The sequence below is a fragment of the Eumetopias jubatus genome, unplaced genomic scaffold (assembly GCF_037043125.1).
Source record: "Eumetopias jubatus isolate StellerSeaLion01/CBP00866 unplaced genomic scaffold, mEumJub1_p1.0 scaffold_4, whole genome shotgun sequence".
NCBI classification, from domain to species: domain Eukaryota; kingdom Metazoa; phylum Chordata; class Mammalia; order Carnivora; family Otariidae; genus Eumetopias; species Eumetopias jubatus.
Genome location: NW_028274810.1, coordinates 168,505,783 through 168,527,035, shown reverse-complemented (window position 1 = coordinate 168,527,035; position 21,253 = coordinate 168,505,783). Strand labels below are relative to the sequence as shown.

Here is a 21,253-nt window from a genome sequence, read left to right as displayed (position 1 = left end):
ACATTCCTGGCCAGAGGAGGTAATAGTTAAACTATGTATATGAAAGGATGACCATTGAGAAGAGCACTTGAGGGCTGTGTGTGTTAGTGGGCAGAGAATGAAGGAGAATTCCATTGTTAGGGTACTGGCTATATATGAGAGAAAGCCACGTGGAGCAGGGCCCGCAGGGAGGTCATCAATAATAATGATAGCTGTAATTTATGGAGTATTTTGTCAGGCACTGTCCTAAGCACTTTATATAGATTCTCAGATTCAAGCCTCTCTATAACCTCAGAGATAGATAGGCATTACCATCACGATTTCACTGATGAAAAAACTTGAGTCTTGGAGGAGAAGAGAGGTTTAAATAACATCTGGTAGGGAGTGAACCCTTGAATCACATCAGGAGGGGTCTGAATCTTAAGCCCAGATGCTGTATGCCTCCTAACTGTTCTCAGTGGACTTTTAATCCAGCTGTACAAATTATCAGCACCATAGTATACAGCTTAACACACACACACACACACACACACACACACACACACACACACACACTCCCTGTGTTGGTGAATGAAGGACACTGAAAAATTATAGATCAGATCTGAAAAATGTTTGCATTTATAATGTAGAAAACTTTCCTTCTTTTTGTTATTAGAATGAAAATCCATGTGTACTGTAAAATATTTTGTATAATGTAGAACTTCAGTTTTATAGAGAAATGCAAATCATTTCTAATCCCACTATCCAGATAACGTCCTTAAGTATTTTTCTATATCTTTTAGATATGCACACTCCTATTTGAAATCATGTATATATAGTATGTACCATTTAGCATCCTGCTCATTTTACTAAATTTCAAGTCCATTTTTGACATATCTTTAAGGAAAATCGTTCACTATGTTAAAAGTTTTCAACTATTATACAGCATTCTTGTATATTTAGCCATCTACTAACTTCTATTTTAATATTCCTTTATTTCTAATTTGCCCAGAGATTTGTTGCCCTTCCCCAAAACTGCTTCTCATGAACAACTGAATAAAGGGAGCTGTAGAATAGTTCTGTTGCTCTGTTATTTCAGGATGTAGCAGAGAATGCTTAAGGCTCTTCAGATAGCTGTCCAGAAACTTTCAGGACAACTACCTTCATGAGTACATATAAAAGTACTTGTTAGGAAGTGGATGCTTTTTTTTTCAAAGTAAGTTCAGCCAAATTCTTTGCATGTTGATTATCTGAAGTTAGATATGTTTCCCATAGGCGACAAAACACATTTGAGAGCCATTGGTACACTCAGCAGTATGTATTGTAGAATGCAATGAATGGCAGAGAAGTTGGAAAGGGAACTGAAAAAAATCCAACTAATTCTTTGGTACATGGTTAAGATAAAAATTAGGGATTTAATTCCATAGTAAACAAAATCATACAATGGTTATGTGTCTTTTCTTTACAGGTGTAGGAGTTGATTCCCCGCCAGAGTACATGTAATATAAACTGTTTTAAACTATTCTCAAAACAAATTATGGAAAGGTGAGGTTATTCACAAAAAGCCCTGGAGTTAACTAATAGCTTCTATCTTCCTGTACAGTATTATTAAGAACCACATGATCAAGTGGCACCCTGAAACAAATTCGAATGATGAAATATGCCTGTGGCATATTACAGACCCAACTCATTATAATACAGTGAAGATGGGGTCATTCATTTGAGCCAAAGTGCAAAAGGTTCTACAGTAATAACTGGCAAACCTTAGGTGTATATGAAAGGGAACAGATAGTCTCTGGGAACATTCCCACACAAGAACAACAACTCCATCCTCAGCACTATTTCATAACATGAAGGGTAATATGATCTCTGTTATAATCAGCTCCATTCTTACAAAAATTATTAGGCTTCTACTTTAAGAAATGTATATTTAATATTAAGTGAGTCATTATAAGAAAACAATGTAGGGGAGAGGAAAGTCATGTTCACAAATAATTAGAACTACTATTTTCCCTAATTCACCACATACTGATGCAAAGATCTTATGAATGTATAAGAGCTTCCCAGCACAACTGGGTGCAAAGAAAACAATTTTTTTCCACCTCAGTATTAAGCCTGAAACAAATATTATATGAAGTCAGAGAGATATGGTGGCAAAAGAAAAGCAGGTGTCAGGATGAGAACTGGGTTATACTCTCAACTCTGACATTATATGATTTTGAATTATGACAGTTTTTCTGGAGTCCTGGTTTATTTATCTGTAAAATGAAGGTTTAGGGGAAATGACTCAAGGTTGCTTGTAGGTTTAATAAAGTCTATGACTTGAATATTGTAGCGACTGCAGATATATAAAATAATCTACATGACCCATATATGCCCCCATTGACAACAACCAGCAGGCAAGAAAAAAGAGGCATTAGAATTGAAAAGGATGAAAAACTATTTGCAGATGACATGATTTTATATATAGAAAATCCTAAGACTCCACAGAAGTGTTAGCTAACCAACAAATTCAGTGAAGTTACAGAATACAAAATTAACATACAAAAATCAGTAGTCTTTCTCTGCACTAATGCCAAATGACTTGTAAAAAATAAGTTAGGAATTAATTTAACCAAGGAAAATAGCTACACTAAAAAACAAAAGACATTAATGAAAGAAACTAAATACATACACAAATGGAAAGGTATCCATGTTCATGAATTAGAAGAATTAATACTGCTTAAATGTCCATGCTACCCAAAACCACCCATGGATTCAATGCCATCCCTACCAAGATTTCAGTGGCATTTTTTAGAGAAGTAGAAAAAACAAACATAAAATTTACATGCAACTGCAGATAACCCCAAATGGCCAGAGCAATCCTGATTTCAATCCTGAATTCAAGGTATATTATAAAGCTATGGTAATAAAAACAGTATATTACTGGCCTAAAAATGGACACATAGATCAATGAAACAGAATCAACCACCCAGAAATAAACCACATATATAGGGTCACATAATATTTGACAATGGAGCCAAGAGCACTCAGTGGAGAAAAGGCAGCCTCTTCAACAAATGGTCCTGAGGAAATCGGCTGCAAACACATAAATGAATGAAACTCGATCCCTATCTTATACCACTCACAAATTAACTCAAAATGGATTAAAGACTTAAATGTAAGTAAGACCAGAAATCAGAAAACTCCTAGAAGAAAACATAGGAAAAAAGCTCCTTGACATGGGTCTCGGCAATGATTTTTTTGGGGATATGACACCTAAAGCACAAGCAAAAAAACAAATGGACTGCATTGAAAATAAACTTCTGCATAGCAAAAGAAATGATCAACAAAATGGAAAGACAGTCTAAAGCATGGGGAAGAATATTTGTAAACCATATACTGGATAAGGGATTAATATCCAAAATATACAATAAACTCATACAAATCAGTAGCAAAACAACAACTAATCTAATTAAAAATGGGCAGGGAACCTAAATATCATTTTTCCAAAGAAGATATACTGACAGCCAAAAGGTACATGAAAAGATGCTCAACATCACTAATCTGGGAATTGCAAGCCAAAACCACAATGAGAACTCACCACACACTTGTGAGAATAGCCATTATGAAAAGGACAAGAGTTAACATGCTGGTGAGGCTGTGGAGAAAAGAGAACCCTTGCGTACTGCTGGTGGGAATGTAAAAAAAAAAAAAAAAAAAAAGAATTACCCTATGATCCAGCAATTCCACTTCTGGGTATATATCCAAAGGAACCAAAAACATTGTTGAAGAGGTATCTGTACCCTTATGTTCATTACAGCATTATTCATAATAGCCAAGACACAGAGACAACCTGTGTCCACTGATGAATGAATGGATAAAAGACTTGTGGCATCTATATATAATGGAATATTATTCAACCATAAAAAAGAAAATCTTACCATTTGCAACAAGATGGATAGATCTTACACCAAATAAAATAAGTCAGAGAAAGATAAATACTGTATGATCTCACAGGTAGAATCTAAAAACAAACAAACAAACAAAAAACCCAAACCCCAAACTCATAGGAAAAAAAAGATTGGATTTGTGGTTACCAGACACAGGGGTGGGGGAACTGGATGAGGGTGACTGAAAGATAGAAAGTTCTGGTTGTAAGATAAATAACACTGCTTTTATAGTATATTTGAAATTTAGGAGTAGATCCTCAGGCTTCTCAGCATAAGGAAAAACATTAAAAAAAAAAACACTTTTGTAGCTATGATAATAGATGTTAAATAAACTTATTGGGGCAATCACTTCACAATATATGTAATTGAAATCATTATGCTGTAACCTTCTCAAACTTATATAGTGATGTCTACCAATTATATTTCAATAAAACAAAAAATCAATGAATATATTCAGAGAGAGGAGAGCTTGGTTGTAAGCTAGAGAGAGTAAGTTGGGCCTGCATTGAATTTGAAGTTGGGCCTGCAATGAATTTGAAGCAAAGCTGATTAGGTAGATGGGAAAGAGATGGGACTCCCAGTCAGGAGATGGTATATAACAAGGCTGATAGGTGGGATGAACAGAGCATTTAGTATGGAGGTGATGGGGCTGGAATGGTATGTTCATATCAAAGACTAATAAGGACGGAGATTTTTCCATGTAGAAGCACTTGGAATATCTAACTAGGAAGGAGGGATTGGAGGTGTGGCTGGCCAACAGCAGAGAAATTATGCCAAGGGACAGTGGAAATGGTGATGGATTGGAGGAGGAAAACACCAAGGCAAATTTAAGGGGTGAACTGAGTTAGTTTATTAACTGATATTCAGATGGGATGACATAGGATGCCTAAGTGGAAATACTCCATCAGGTAACTAGAGTCATGGGACTAAAAACAGAGCTAACCGCAAATATTAACAGAAAGGTATAGCTGAAACTGATGAGTATATTATTAGTTTATCAAGATTGTGCATATACTGAGAGAAATGGATACTAAAGCCAAAATCTTGGAAAGTAGCACACATTTTTGGGTGATTAGAACCAAAATATTTCCCTAAGGGGAAAATGACACATCCTTCCTGCTTCTCTTGTCCACATATGCAACTTTCCAAATCCTTTTGTTACCTTTCCTCCTCATATAGTGTTTTGCATTTATCCCTTCTAGTTATACATAAAATCATTAACATAAAAACCTGGGTTCATGGACATTCACATGTAATTTGGATTTTGCTGAAGAATATATTAATAAAATGTTAAAAACCACAAAAGGACATAACCTTTGGCTCAGATATTGTACTTCAAGGAATTTATCCCATAGATATACTTGCCCATGCATGAATCACATAAAGCTCATTCACTACAGAACTGATTGTAATAGTAAATATGGGAAACCACCTAAATGTTCAGCCCCAAGGGACTCACTGAAGTGTAGCACATCCAAATACTAGAATGTCAATGCTGCCATTTAAAAGAATTAGAGCTACAAAACTCCATGTACTGATATGGAATGACTGCCAGGATATATTGTTAAAAAAAAAAAAAAAAAAAAAAGGCAGGTACAGAAAAAAGTGTATAGTTATCATTTGTATAAAAAAATAAAGAACATAGCTTTGCTTTCATATTATCTCTAGAAAATTTGCATATGGAGGTACAAATACTTCCTAAATTATAAATAAAAATATCTTGGAAGATAGATTATTCTAAAAATTTATTAGACAGCATTGCTCTTTTATTATTTGCATATCTGCTCCTACTCTAGACAGCAGTGAATTAAGAACAAAGGCGAAATCCATTTCAAGACCTGTCATACATAATGTTCTCATTAAGTACTAAGTGAAATGGCTTTAGAATAAAATTCACTGTACGTGGTGTTAGTAATCCCCACGTCTCCTATAAGCAAAAAATTCATTAAAAATGTTATTTTTTTTCAAAAGCAGCTCTCATTTTTCTCAAGCTTAGAGTTGAGCAATATTAATCAGATTCTCCATTTCATCTTGGATTTCAGCAAATTTTGGAGTTCACATTTAAAATGGACATTTTTTGAGTTTCTCTAGTACAGATGGCAATGCAGGAAGACCCTGAACCCACCTCCTCCATGAACACACCAAATAGGCACTTATTTATTTAGTAATATGGGGTTTCCCTTGTATGTAACTAACTGCTTCTCTCTTGCTGCCTTTAAAAATTTCTCTTTAAACTTTGCCATTTTAATTATGTTTCATAGTGTAGACCTCATTGGGACTCACAAAATAAAAAGATGTAAACTATGACAACATGTACATAAAACATGGAATTAAAAATCAAGTTCTTTTAGAATGTGTTTGATTTTAACTGACCATCAATTTAATATAGGCTGCTATATACTTGGGATATTATATATAAACCTCATGGTAACCAAAAACCCAAGACCAATAATAGACACATAAGAAAGAAAGAGAAACAGAGCCAAATGTAGCATTAAAAAAATCCATCAATCACACACAAGGAAAGAGAGCAAAAGAACATATGAACAGAAAAAATTACAAACACAGCCAGAAATCAATGAACAAAATGGCAGTAAGTCTATCAATAATTACTTTAAATGGTCTAAATGCTCCAACCAAAAGACACAGGGTGAAGGAATGGATAAAAAACAAGACCCATCTATACGTTGTCTACAAGAGACTCACTTCAGACCTAAAGACACATACAGGCTGAAAGTAAAGGGATGGAAAAAGATATCCCATGCAAAAGGAAATAAATTAAAAAGCTGGGGTAGCAACAGTTATATCAGACAAAAATAGACCTTAAAACAAAGACTGTAACAAGAGACAAAGACGGGCATTACATAGTCTTAAAGAGATCAATCCAACAAGAGGATATAATGATTATAAATATCTATGCGTCCAACATTGGAGCACCTAAATACATAACACAACTATTAACAGACACAGAAGGGAAAAAAAGGACAGTAATACAATAATAGTAGAGGGCTTTAACATCCCCCTTACATGAATGGATAGATCATCCAGACAGAAAATCAACAAGGAAACAGTGGCTCTGAATGACACGTTAGACTCAATGGATTTAACGGATATATACAGAACATTCCATCCAAAAACCATAGAATACATATTCGTTTCAAGTGCACTTGATATGTTCTCCAGGATAGATCACAAGCTGGGCCACAAAACAAGTCTCAATAAATTTAAGAAGATCAAAATCATTTCAAGTATCATTTCAGACCACAATGGCATAAAACTAAAATCAATTAAAAAAAAAAAGCTGGAAAAAACACGATGTGGAGGCTAATGGGTCAATAAAGAAATTAAAGAGGAAATATAAAATACACACAGACAAGTGAAAATAAAAACACAAAGGTCCAAAATCTTTAGGACTCAGTGAAAGCAGTTTCAAGAAGGAAATTTATAGTGATTCAGGCCTACCTCAAGAAACAAGGAAAATCTCAAATAAATAATCCAACCTTACACTTAAAGAAGTACAAAGCCCAGTGTGTAGATGGAAGGAAATAATAAGGGTCAAAGTGGAAATAATAAAATAGACTTGAAAAAATAGAAAAGATCAATGAAACCAAGAGCTGGATCTTGGAAAAGTTAAACAAAATTGACAAACCTTTAGTCAGACACATCAAAAAAAACCAAAAAAAACAAAACGAAGACTCCCATAAATAAAATCAGGAATGAAAGAAGAGAATTAACAACCTACACCATAAATACAGTGTATTATTAGAGACTACTATGTACAGTCATATGCCAACAAATTGGACAATGAAGAAGAAATGGATAAATTCCTAGAAATATATAATCTAAAAATGATCAGGAAGAAATAGAAAATCTGAACAGACCAATTACTAGTAATGAAATTGAATCAGTAATAAAAAATTTCCAACAAATAAATGTTCAGGACCAGATGGACTTATAGGTGAATTCTATTAAACATTTATTGTTCCAATTTTAGTTTATGTGCTGCTGAAGTGAGTAATCTATCAAACATTTAAAGAAAAGTTAATATGTATTCTTCTGAAAGTATTCAGTAGAGAGGAAGAAAAGCTTCCAAATACTTTCTACTGACCAGCATTACCCTGATACCAAAACCAGGCAAAGACACTACTTAAAAACCAAACCAAACCAAACCAAAAAACTACAGGCCAATATCCCTGATGAACATAAATGTAAAAATCCTCAGTAAAAATTAGCAAATCACACTCAACAATACGTTAAAAGGATCTTTCACCATGATCAAGTATGATTTGTTCCATGAATGCAAGGATGCTTCAATTTCTGGAAATCAAAGTGATACACCACATTAACAAAATCAAGGATAAAAATTATCTCAATTTGCAATCTCAATAGATGCAGAAAAAGCATTTGACAAAATTCAACATCCATTCATGATAAAAACTCAACAAAGTAGATTCAGAGGAATATACCTCCATATAACAAAGGCCATATATGATAAACCACAGCAAACATCACACTATATGGTAAAAGACTGGGAGCTTTTCTTCTAAAATCAGGAACAAGATATCCATTTTTATCACTCTTATTCAATGTAGAATAATTAAAATAAAAGATAAATAAATAGAATAAAATAGAAGTCCTAGCTGCAGTAATGAGATAAGAAATAAAAGCCATCCAAATCGGTAAAGAGAAAGGAAAGTGTCACTATTTGCAGATGACATGATACTATACATAGAAAACCTTAAGGGCCCATGCAAAAAAGTATTAGAACTTATAATGAAGTAGCAAAAAGAAATTAAGAAAACAATTCCATTTATAATTGCACCAAAAAGATAAAATACTTAGGAATAAACTTAATCAAGAAGATGAGTGAATTATACCTGCAAACTATAAAACACTGATGAAAGAAATTAAAGATGACACAAATGAAAAGATATTCCATGGTCATGGATTCAAAGAATTAATATTGTTAAAATTCCCACACTATCCCAAGCAATCTACAGATTCAGTGCAATCAATAGTGAAATACCAATAGCATTTTTTCACAGAACTAGAACAAATGGTACTAAACTTTGTATGAAACCACAAAAGACCCTGAGTAGCCAAAGCAGTCTCAGAAGAACAGAGCTGGAGGTATTGCAATCTTAGATTTCAAGGTATACTATAAAGCTGTAGTAATCAAAATAGTATGGTGCTGGCACAAAAACAAACACATAGATAAATGGAACAAAATCGCCCAGAAATAAACCCATATGTATATGGTCAATTAATCTGCAACAAAGGAGTCAAGAATATACAGTAGGGAAATGGCAGTCTCTTCAATAAACGGTGCTGGGGACATTGGACCATTACATGTAAAAGAATAAAACTAGACCATTTTCTTATACCATACACAAAAATAAACTCAGAATGGATGAACGACTTGAATGTGAGACCTGAAACCATCACAGTCCTGGAAGAAAACATAGGTAGTCATCTCTCTGACATCAGCCTTAGCAACATTTTGCTAGATGATGTCTCCTCAGGCAAGGGAAACAAAAGCAAAAACTATTGGGACCACACCAAAATAAAAAGCTTTTTGCAGAGCAAAGGGACCCATCAACAAAATGAAAAGGGAACCAACTGAATGGGAGAAGATATTTACAAATGATATATCTGATAAAGGGTTGGTATCCAAAATATATAAAGAACTTATATAAGCCAACACCTAAAAAACAAATTTGTTATTTATTCAGAGGACCTGAATATACATTTTTCCAAAGAAGACCTACAGATGACAATTAGACACATCAAAAGATGCTCAGCACATCACTAATCATCAGGGAAATGCAAATGAAAACCACAATGATCTATTACCTTATAACAATTAGAATGGCTAGTATCAAAAAGACAAGAAATAAGTGTTGGCGAGAATGTAGAGAAAAAGAAACCTTCATGCACTGTTGGTGGGAATGTAAATTTCTGCAATCTCTGTGGAAAACAGTATGGAGGTTCCTCAAAAAAAATTAAAAATACAAAATATATGATCCAGTAATTCCATCACTATTTACCCAAAGAAAACAAAAACACTAATTCAAAAAGATATATGCATCCCCATGTTTATTGCAGCATTATTTCCAATAGCCAGGATATGGAAGCAACCTCAGTGTCCACTGATAGATGAACGGATTAAGAAGATGTGGTATATATAGTAAGGAATATTACTCACCCACAAACAAAGTGAGATCTTACCATTTGTGGCAACATGGATAGATCTAGAGGGTATTATGCTAAGTGCAGTAGGTCAGAGAAAGACAAATGCCATATGATTTCTCTTACATGCGGAATCTAAAAAACAAAACCTATAAATGAACAAACAAAAAAGCTGAAACAGCCCCATAAATTCAGATAATATACTGGTGGTTGCCAGAGGTAACAAGGGTGGGGGTGGGGATGGGCAGAATAGATGAAGCAGAGTGGGAGGTACTGGCTTCCAGTTATGGAATGAATAAGTCATGGTGATCAAAGGTACAGCAAGGGAATATAATCAATGGTATTTTAATAGTGTTGTATGGTGACAGATGGTAGCTACCCTTCTAAGGAGCACAGTATATTGTATAGAGTTGTGGAATAACTGTGCTGTACATCTGAACCTAATGTAACAGTGTGTGTCAGCTCTACTTTAAAAAAAATGAATGAATGAATGAAATGGACATTTATTGATGAAGCCTTTGCCATTATGCAGAATAATGGATGCCTGCCATTTTCTCCCTGGTGTTCACAAGCGATTTATTTTAAGTATTTCTCTGGAAAGTAAATAAAGTAAGTTTAGTTGAGTTGTGGAGTTCTAAAACAAGGCCACTTTTACTTTAGAATCAAAAACTGCTGTTGGTATGCAGAAGACTATTACTTACATTTTGACTTTTTAAAAATCATACATATGCCTATCATTGTCACACAAAATATGTTGTATTAGGGAAACATGGAATCCTATGATAAAAAAGGAAGCCTGGCAGATCTTGACAACAAAAGATCCAGGTCAGAGAAAGTTATCCATAGGTAGATGGCTCCTCTCACATTCTCTGCAGTCTTTCCAGGAACAAAGAGGTGCTTGCAGAAAACTCTTTCATGTGATCTTTTTGGAAGAAAGCTGTTCTTTTAAATAAACAAAGGTATTTTCAACTTCTCTTTGATATGGGGTGTGCTTTAATGATATGAATTATAGAATTAGATAAAATTACTGAAAGCCCTGGGACTATATTGGCAAAGAGAACAAAGATGACAGAACAGACTTCGATTGACCATAACGAAACAGGCGACTGGCAGAATACTTACTGGTTTCATTTCTGAGCGTGAAAAAAGTAACTACCTCAAGCAAAAGAACATTATTTAGAGAGATGAAAGACATCTCTACAGGGAAAAAGAAAGAATGTTCAATTAGATTTTTAAAAGGACTTAGGAAACTAGGAGAGACAAGCTAAATGGTTAAAATTGATTTAGAAAAACTGCAAAATGTTTTGATTTTGCAAAACAGTGCTCAAACTTGCAGAACTTGACTGGTTCACTATTTTATTTAATAATCTAAAATGCTCACAAGCTATAATATCAGAATCGATGATTTATTTTTAAAATTTTAATCATGAATGTAAACTTAGAAGAGAACATTTAAACAGTTCTATCTGCCTCCCAAAAGGAAAGAAGCAAATATTGCACACTTTATTCTAATAATTTAAAAAATAAGCATGAAAATTCTTTTTTAAACAAATAATATTTAGGATATGTAAATCAAGTTTATAATTTAAAGGAACTTTGTGCTCCATCTCACAGATATAATTAGCTTCAAATCTTAGTTTGGCTACTTCCAAGTTATGTGATCTTGGCCAAATTATTCACCTTCCTGAACTTTGGTTTTCTCATATATAAAGTGAGTCGAAGGACTCATTCCTCATAGAATTATGATGAGGATTTAATGAGATAATGGGTAAGAAGTGCCTAAAAGAGAGTGTGGGACACAATAAGGGCTTTATAACTGATAGCAATTCTTTTTTCTCACCATTATGATTATTAATCCTTTGACAGCATGGATAACCATCTCTTAATTTATTTCTTTAGCTTGAATTTTATATATAGTTTTTAAAATGGGATATTGCTGAATAGTATTCTCTTTCCCCTAAATTAAGCATTTTCCCTAAGTTAAATATTCTCTATTTCTGTGAAGTCCACTTAGAAAAACTCCTCTCTTGTGAATTATTAGATCCCTATTGCTTAACTCATGCACAAAATACTGCTATTTAAATACTAGCTGAACTAATAAGGTTAGATAGGATATAAGAAAGGAATGGTCAATTCGTCACTGTGGATGATAGATTGATGACATCTGAATTTTCTGCGAGATTATCAGGAATCTGAACCTTCTGAAAAATCCGTATGTTGTACATACACAATAAACAGTCTTATAACTCCTGGTCACAATTTTGTCAGAGTTCCCACACTGGTAAGTCTCAAGGTGCAAAGAGTTTGTCTGTAACACACACTATCGGACCCTTACCACATATACTCATCCCACAACATCAAACCAGAGAGCTGAAGCTAAGAATAATCATTCACAGTCAAAAAATCCAAAGAGGATGTTCTTCATAGGCAGCTGCCTAATTCTTTTTGGAACAGGTGTGTTTGTCCCAAATAAAAAGAATAACACATCCAAAGCTAAACAGTGGAAACAGTTTTCACTGTTCTGCAGAGAGAGCAAAAACTCTTAGCCCCAGTACCACTTCCAGTTCTAATATCAAACCAAGAATTCCTTTACCTTTTCCATGTTATGTTCACCCATGATGAACATCTAAGAAACCTGCTACTCTGAAAGGTTTAGGAAGCGACTTACCCACACAGAAGCCTTGCTAGGGCCCAGAGGACTCCTTGCATTTTAAGTCATCACTTTTATAAGCATCCTTCTGCCTACCACAAGCTAGAAAGCCACATTTTGGCAACCTTCTGAAGCTAAACTTTTTGGTGACTACTCGAGGGAGGACAACCAGCCATGTGGGCAGATTGACATCTTTGGCCCTGGGCTACAGGGGCATGAGATGTGGCTCTTCATTTCTATGCTGCTGAAAATGTGCACATCTATCCTGCTAGCCACTAGGAAGTCCTGTCTAGGAATGGCATGGAGGATTCCAGAAGCTTTTCCCAGGAAGAAGACTTGAGTCTGGATTCCCAATCAAGCACCCTCTTTCACTCTCTGGGGTTGAGTTTTGGGTATTCTAATTTAGTCTGGGAAAAATTTCATTTTACGAAAACAGCCCAAAGGGATGACAGATGACCTAATGATCATGGTGGTTGCCCACTGGTAAAGTTGGAATGTCAGAACTAGTGGTTATATGGCAAATGCAGCTTTGCATCAGCCTCTATTAGATCTGAAGTGTGTGTGGGTTTCCATCTCCACTGATCCTACTTGGGGAAGCATGTAATCCTGGGCACACTGTGTATCAATGGGTATAAGTGAAATAATCTATTATTTATAAAATTAGGGTCTGTTTCTCTGCTTTTATTAGAATTCAGAGGCACTAAAGGTGAATTAAATCATCTTTAGGCTCTCTTAAGAAGGCTGGCCACGTGTTGTGCTGAATGCTGCATCTATGTTCTGGTGACTTTATGGGTCACTTCTGTCATATACTGGAATACTCCAGAAGAGCTGAATTGTTACATCCTTCATGGAAATATACAGTGATTTCTATGAGTCAGTGTGTGGGGAAAGGAAGGGAAAATAATTCTATTGGGTAACCTCATAAAATACTTAATGCTCTTCAATTTAAAAAATATTTAGAGAGTATGACTGCATCAAGATTTAGGGCGTTATAAAAAAAAAAAACCTGAAAACAAAGTCTCAAACAACAAACTAAGCAAAATAAGATCCCCACCTCTTATGCTCACCTTTTATTGCTGAAACAGGCATATCTACAAATAATTAATAACAATGCTATCATTTGTTGCACACTTTATATATACCAGGCTCTGTGTTATGGGTTTTACATCTTAACTAAATCTAATCCTTAAAATATCCCAATGAGCTTGATGCTGTTATTATTGCCATTTAGAGATAAGGAAAGAGAAAGAGGAGGGATACATAACTTGTTCAAAGTCACAGAACTGGTAAGCAGTGGAGCTATAATTCAAACCCAGGACCTCAGCTCAAATATCCAAGCTATTTACAACTTCTCCAATTAAAGTGTGAGTGAGTACTGTTATAATTAAGCTCTTCGAAATAACGGAAATAGAAAAGGTGGTACAGGCACTGGATTTTGAAAAATGAATAAGACAGTGACAGTAGGGCATTGGGGAAAAGAACATTCCAAGCAAAGGCGACAGCTGGGAGAAAGTGCTGGGCATGGCTGAAGGGACTACAATGCCAAGTGCTGGGGTGAGAAAGATTGTCCAGGTAGGCTGTGTCTAGACTGAAGACCCTGAGTGGTCCTCAAGTGAAGAAAGTGGTCCCCTTCTCCTCCTCTTTTGAAATGCAATGGAATACACTTAATTAGCAAGGTTTTGCTCAGGAAAATGACAGAATGACACTCGCAGGGATGCAGAAGAAAAAAAAGCTGTATGGTGGGCAACCTGGGAGTCAAGGGACTCATGGTTGGCTCCAACCCTTTCCTCTTTTCCGAGCGTCCCTGGGGAGGTGAGGTGTTGACCTTGGGATACAAAGAAGACACTATACTCTAGGGCAGCAAAGAGTTTGGCAAACCAGCTCCGACCAACTGGTAGAGTCTTTCTGAATTGATGTTTAGAAGGTTCTTAGGCTGAATTCAGGCTCAGGTAGGTTTTAATCACTTGGCAATGTCTGCCATGGGGCAGAATGGGACGTGCTCACATGAGCACAGCAAATGTGTCATCTCTGTTCTGGATGACGGCTACAGCACGAAACCTTCCTTTCTGCTTAAAAGTCTAAGTTCTACAAAGACCAATCATCCCCGACCTTTGAGTTTGTGTAGGGCACTCTTCAAAAAGACCGTATTTATTTAATTCTACTCTGTCCTTTTTGATTGCTTACAGTTCTGAACACATTTGTAATTTGTTTCAGAGAAACGGAACTTGTTGAAATGATCCAGCTATAAGCATTTTGAAGACTAAAAAATTAAATGGCATGAGATGCACCATCAAGGAACACTGACCTTTTTTGCTCCTTGCTCTTCTTCCACACCATCTCCTATGACGACGTACACCACTTTTCTTCCAAACCTTTGAATTATCCTCTCAAAACAGCTTTCCTTTCCTAATACATAAAAATAAATTAGAAAAAGTGTAAAGTTTGAGTAACTCAGAGCTACAGTGCTTGAACATTTTATACAAAATACTTCCTTTATGCTTCTGATTCAACTCTATCCTACTTGTACAAACTGAAGAAGAGTGCTTTTAGATGCCATTTGGATAGAATCTGGAGCAGCACAGTAAATTACAAATTGTAAGTTATCCATGTGGTGACTTGTCCCTTAGAAATTGTCAATTTTATTTATTTATTTTTGTGAGGGGGGGAGAGAGAGAGAGAGAGAGAGTGCACGTGGGGTGGGGGGGCAGGGAGCCTGATTTGGGGCTGCATCCCAGGACCCTGGGATCATGACCTGAGCTGAAGGCAGATGCTTAACTGAACGAGCCACTGGGAAATTGTCAATTTTAGTATTCTTTTCCCAAGGGCTCATTTATTAAAAAGTAGCATCTAGTCAATCATAGTAGAGCATTTGGGAAAAAATAGTTTTGCAGCAGTCCTTTTTTTCCTAGCAGCTGAGACTTAATGAAGGCATGTGATTCTGGCAACACATTTGAACTTGATTTAAAAAATGTTTTACAACATACCAAACTTTGAAAATAATATCTGATTCCAAGTCTATTGAGAAGGATGAAAAAAAAAAACAACTGACAGGTTTTGTTATAGCAGGAGAAATCAAATGGTGGAATCTGTTTATTTCTTTGTTTTCCAGTTGGGATTCTATTTGAATGAAAGACCCCCCGCCAAAACTAATGTGTTTCCTTGAAATGTTCTGGTAAAGCTGTTTCTGAAATAAATGTCTGGTAATTTGGGGCACTACAGAGAGATCACGGCTGCCATACCCAGGCATCTAATGTCCAATAAAGCACTTTCCTAGAGGAAAAGCGGAATAAAAGTAACAATACCTTTATCTATCTATTATCTTTCCCATGTCAAGACCTGGTTTGGGCTCTCAGGAGGCATATCCCTGCCATTAATGCGGCCATTGTTGCTCCTTTAGAGAAGAAACTGCTGTTCCAAGTCCCCCACTGCCAACAGGGTCATTTTAATGGACAATGGGACAGTTTATAGTTTTCAAATGTTAATGGCTGAGCGGCCCGCATCTCTTTCAAATAAGGATCAGATACACTCACGAGCAAATTGCTTGTTTGCTTAAGCAAATGTCTGCTTTATATTTGTATTTTGCACTAAAATCTCTGGTTTGCATCTGACAGAAAAAAATAGGGCCCAGCCTTATTCAAATGATGTAATTTCAATGCTTCTTTAGTTGCCCACTAAACTGTGAAATATTAAATCACTTTAAGAAACAAATACCAAGTGTGGTTTTCACTGCAAAAATATACAATCAAAAACTTAGATGTCATGAAACTTTTCCTCCTTAGAGGAAAATGTTTATGTGTTTTTGCCAAGTTTCCCTTTCATGGGAAAAGGAAGGTAAACTCAATGTTATTTACAGGTGAGGCTGTGGTAGACAAAAAAATTTCTCACCTATATACTATCTCCTATAGGCTTCACTGTGAAGTCTGGGTCACATAGATGTCTTCCATAATAAAGACTGAGAAACTGAAGCTGACTTTTAGAAGTTAATTAGAGGTCCTACATGGAATTTTCATTTTGATGAATCCATTTCATCTGGAAGAACATCATAGCCCTGGCTAAACGAGATACCAGCCATCTCCTTCAATGACTGCCACTTGTCTATAAGGAAAATTCCTGGATTTTCTGCATTGACTCCCAAATTATATTTCATTTGCTTGCAAAATTAGCAAAACTAGAGGAGTTTCAATTGCTGCTGCTTCTTTTTATTTTTTATTTTTTTAGAGAGAGAGAATACATGCATGAGAGGGGGTAAGGGCCAAGGGAGAAGGAGAGAGAATCTTAAGCACGTTCATGCCCAGCCCAGAGCCCAATATGGGGCTTGATTCCAGAACCCTGAGATCATGACCTGAGACAAAACTGACTTGGACACTTAACCAACTGAGCCACCTAGGCTCCCCATTTACTTTTCTTATTAAAAATACCATAGAAAAGTGGTTCTACCTCTGGTTTTGAGATAATTCCTACCACTTTTTTAAATCATTTTTAATTCTGTATCAATAAAAATTAAAGTTCAGTATCACAAACAAAATGCCCATTAAAAATACCTAATATATACTTGTTATAATTTTCTATTACCTTAATATTTTCAAATTATTTAAATTATTCAGGATTAAAGTTCAACGTGCATGACATGTAATAAATACACTATTTGTTCTTTCCTTCTGGGGAGTTAAGCACTATCCCTTCCATTCTATAAGCTTCTTTGGAAATTGTTCTTTCATGTGCTGATAAATGTTTACCATGGACTCCTGTTTATAAAACACAGCATGATTCCTCTTTATTGTTATGGATAGCATAAATATCTGACTTAATGTAAATAGTTATTTTTATAGATATGATAATATATAAAAAAATCTGGTTATATTGGGCTACCAGGAATTCTATTTGGTACGTTCCCTTTCTTTTTTCTTTAAAGATTTTATTTATTTATTTATTTGAGAGAGAGAGAGAATGAGAAAGAGGAATCTCCAGAGCGGGGAGGGTCAGAGGGAGAAGCAGACTCCCTGCTCAGTGGGACTCAATCTCAGGACTCTGGGATCAGGACCTGAGCCAAAGGCAGACGCTTAACCGACTGAGCCAGCCAGGTGCCCCATTCCTTTCTCTAAGTATTTTTCTAGCATTCTGTTCTTGGTGCTTCTCAAGAGGCAGCAGTTATTCTCCAACTCCAGCTATTTCCAACTTGACAGGGCTATGTGAATACTTTCACACTCAACATTAATAAAATCAAACTCTCATTTTTCCCATCACATCTGATTTTTCCCATCAGGTAATAGCGTCATTACTGACCCAGGTGTTTAAAAAGAACCTCTGTGTCAGCCTTGTTCAGAATAAACAACTGTTTACTCATCCATTTTATTGAAGTAACATTTATTGAGCACCTGGTATGTGCTGGGCACCATGGCTACAATGATGAGCAACACAGACAGACCCAGTGGCTATTACAGTCTGATAGGGAAGTCAGACTATGAACAGATAATTATAAAAGTAATTCTTTAGCAATAACTTAGTAAATGCTTCTAAAGAAAAGTATTGGAAGTATACAAGTATAGTTGGATGGAGAATTAGATTCCATTTTTGCCCTTTTTTTCTTTAGATAGAGTTGAGCAGCCAGAAACAACCTTCTTCCCATCTACTAGGATCCTCATCCCCTTTCCCCAGGACTCACCGAAATAACATCTCATTAGGGTGATAAACAAGGCCACATATGTCTAGACCTAAGTCTACCTTTCCAGCTTCAGCTTCCCATGACCCAGGACCACTTACAAGTCTCTCAGCAGGGAACACGTCTTAAGGTCTCTGTTTTTTGCTCTCACTAGCCCATCTGCCTACTAAACTCTTCTGTATCCTTCTATACCCAGCTCAAATGACATTTCTTCCTTTTAGTATTCACAGACACTTGCTCTCTGCCTCCTCCTGGGTGGGAGTGAATGTTTCCTCATTCAAGTGCACATTCAGGCACTTAGTGGTAGAGAACTCCCTATGGTATGGAAAGGAGTCTGGACACTGGAATCAGACCTAGTTTGACCCTTACGTTTACTGGCTATTAACTTGGACAATTAAGTCTCTGAGATTTAGTGTCCTCATTTGTAAAATGGAAAGGTTGTGAAGACTGATTTTAATATGTAAAATGCTTAGTACAGTTCTGCACATCTACTAAGTATGTGATAAAAAGTTCATCTACATACTTCTTTGTCATGTTACAGTTATTTAGATGTCTGCTTCCCCCACTAGATGGTGAATTCTGTAAGAACAGGAGTCATGTCTTTTTTTAATTTCACTTTTAGTCTGCCTTGGTTTATATTCTAACCAATTTTCACATTAGTCATCTTTCTCTAACTATGATTCCTTCTTTCAAGAACTTAAATTTTTTGGGTATCTCCAAACAAAAATGGGAACTTAACTGTTTATACACATTGAATTAAAATAAAGCAAAAAAAATATAGTTCCGGTGATAATAATTTAAAGAAAGCTATTAGAATTTTTTCATTTATACTTTGTGTATCTCTATACTACTATTTGTTTTAGTGTATTAGATATTTTTGTTGATGTTATCTATGAGGCAAGTAAGATAATAATCCAGAATTGATGCTCAACTGACAATAGCTAAAATGCATAGGTCTTAATGTTAGCCAGTAAAGTAACATTTTTTGAATTGAGCTGTATGGCTTATGATTTATATTTCTCTTGATGTCTAAAGGCAATGCTGACAATAAAATTAAATTCTTCTTCTAGGTTTCTGACACCTAGCATTATGAAAAAAGTCTCATTTACTTTTACTCATTCATTTCTACCAGCCTGAAGGGAAAGAGTGGAGTATAAAACAAGCAACAGCAGCTCACCTATTTTTGTTGCACTGTAAATATTTTCTATTGGAAATACAATCCCTAATCCATATAGCAGGACTTTCGCCAACGCTGGGATAAGCTGAGTAGTTGTGACTAAAATATTCACACAATTCGTCCTATGAGAACCGGAAAAAAAAAAAAAAAAGAAAGAAGGCTGTTGAAAAATGAATCTCCAAAGTGAACAAATACGAGCCAAGGCTGTTTTCCAGCAAAAGCACCATGGAGTGACTTGGGGACAGCCTACCGGGAGTGAATGAGCGTGAGTGCTTTCAGAGCCAGTGTCAACCAGGAGTCCGTCAGGGCTTCAATCTCAGCCCGCAGCTGCAGCCAGGCTTCCCTCTTGGCTGGACCAAGCAGGCCTGTGGATTTAAAAGCACAGGAATTCCTTCCTTACCGATGTGTCTAGTCAACTTTATAAATAATAAACATTTAATACCACTCCTAATATCACCCTCAAGCTTTATAGTAGATCAGGTAATTTTTCACTGATTAGCATTCATTTGACACATATTTATTTAGTATTGTAGGAAATATCTGTTGATTTTGCATTCCGAGCATCCCTTCCCCTGGCTATAGAAGTCATCTCTTTTTGAGGAGTCGGCTCACACCATTCCTCTAATCATGGAGTTTGGACAGAGCCAACGCTACCCTCTGGCTCCCAGGGTAGGTGTATGACCGCAGCGTGGCCAGTGCAAGTCAGTCTTGGAACTTTCGCTGTATCTATTGGGGAAGATATTTTTCTACTCAACTGAGGTGCTAAACTCACAGAATATAAACTTGGATCTGTCAATGGTCACCTATGCCACCTTATGGGAGGGACTGACCCAGAATGACTCCTACCCAAAGGAAAGCCTAGGCAAAAGATTCTGGATGTCATCTTTTGAGCATGTGGACTTAGCCATGCTGGAAACCAACACACCCCTAAACTTTTCATTATTAAGTCAACATATTCCCTTGTAAGCTAAAGGCATTTTGAAACACAGATGAATGAGCTTTACAATCCATCTCAAGTGATTTGGCCAAAGGTAGTTAATCCCACACCTCCTTGGAAGGACAAATGAGTATCAGAAAAGTCAAGAAACTGACTCCAGGTCCCACACACTATGAAGGAACGCAGCCAGGACTAGATAAGACTAGCCAGGGTGCCTGGCTCAAATCTAACATTCCTGTCACTAAATCACAGCAGAATAATCACAGGTCAGATGAAACCGCTCTAAAAAAGTTATGATATCCAAAAAAAAAGTGTGATGCGTAAGTGTGTGTCCTTGGAGAATTTTAGCTAGACTATCTTAATAATCCAGTAAGATCCTGGTGGTGGTTACTTGCCTCCAACGTTATTTTTGTAGGTATTGTAGATCTCTTTTACTCGTCTGTAGCGGAAAGCCAATTTTCTCATCCAGTCTACACCACCCCGCACACCGGTTGCCAAACATAAATTAGCACTGGTGGCTGCAGCAGGAAAGCCATCTGCTCCGAAGTTATATGTGCTATTTAGATGCAAGAAAAGCCCATCATTAACCAAACAGAAAGTTCATCTCCATTAGCTGAGCCGTTAAACTATAAAATGGAGAAAACCGCTTCACATTTCAACATGCTCACCTTAGGTCTTGCCCATTATCATCTGAAGACACATCATCTATATGAACTTGGTCACATTCCTAAAAGGCAATTAAAATGGTACA

General features: G+C 36.1%; 1 protein-coding gene across 1 annotated transcript in view; it reads right to left on the bottom strand.

Annotated features, from left to right (window-relative positions):
• The window catches only part of EYA1 (EYA transcriptional coactivator and phosphatase 1), a 167,940-nt gene that overhangs the window by 1,850 nt on the left and 144,837 nt on the right, over window positions 1-21,253 (bottom strand). The window contains exons 13-17 of the mRNA XM_088023133.1: window positions 21,171-21,229; window positions 20,898-21,058; window positions 19,816-19,930; window positions 19,566-19,687; window positions 15,035-15,135 (exon numbers count right to left, since the gene is read on the bottom strand). Coding sequence (XP_087879259.1) covers window positions 15,035-15,135; window positions 19,566-19,687; window positions 19,816-19,930; window positions 20,898-21,058; window positions 21,171-21,229 — 558 coding nt within the window. The remainder of the gene's footprint in view (window positions 1-15,034; window positions 15,136-19,565; window positions 19,688-19,815; window positions 19,931-20,897; window positions 21,059-21,170; window positions 21,230-21,253) is intronic.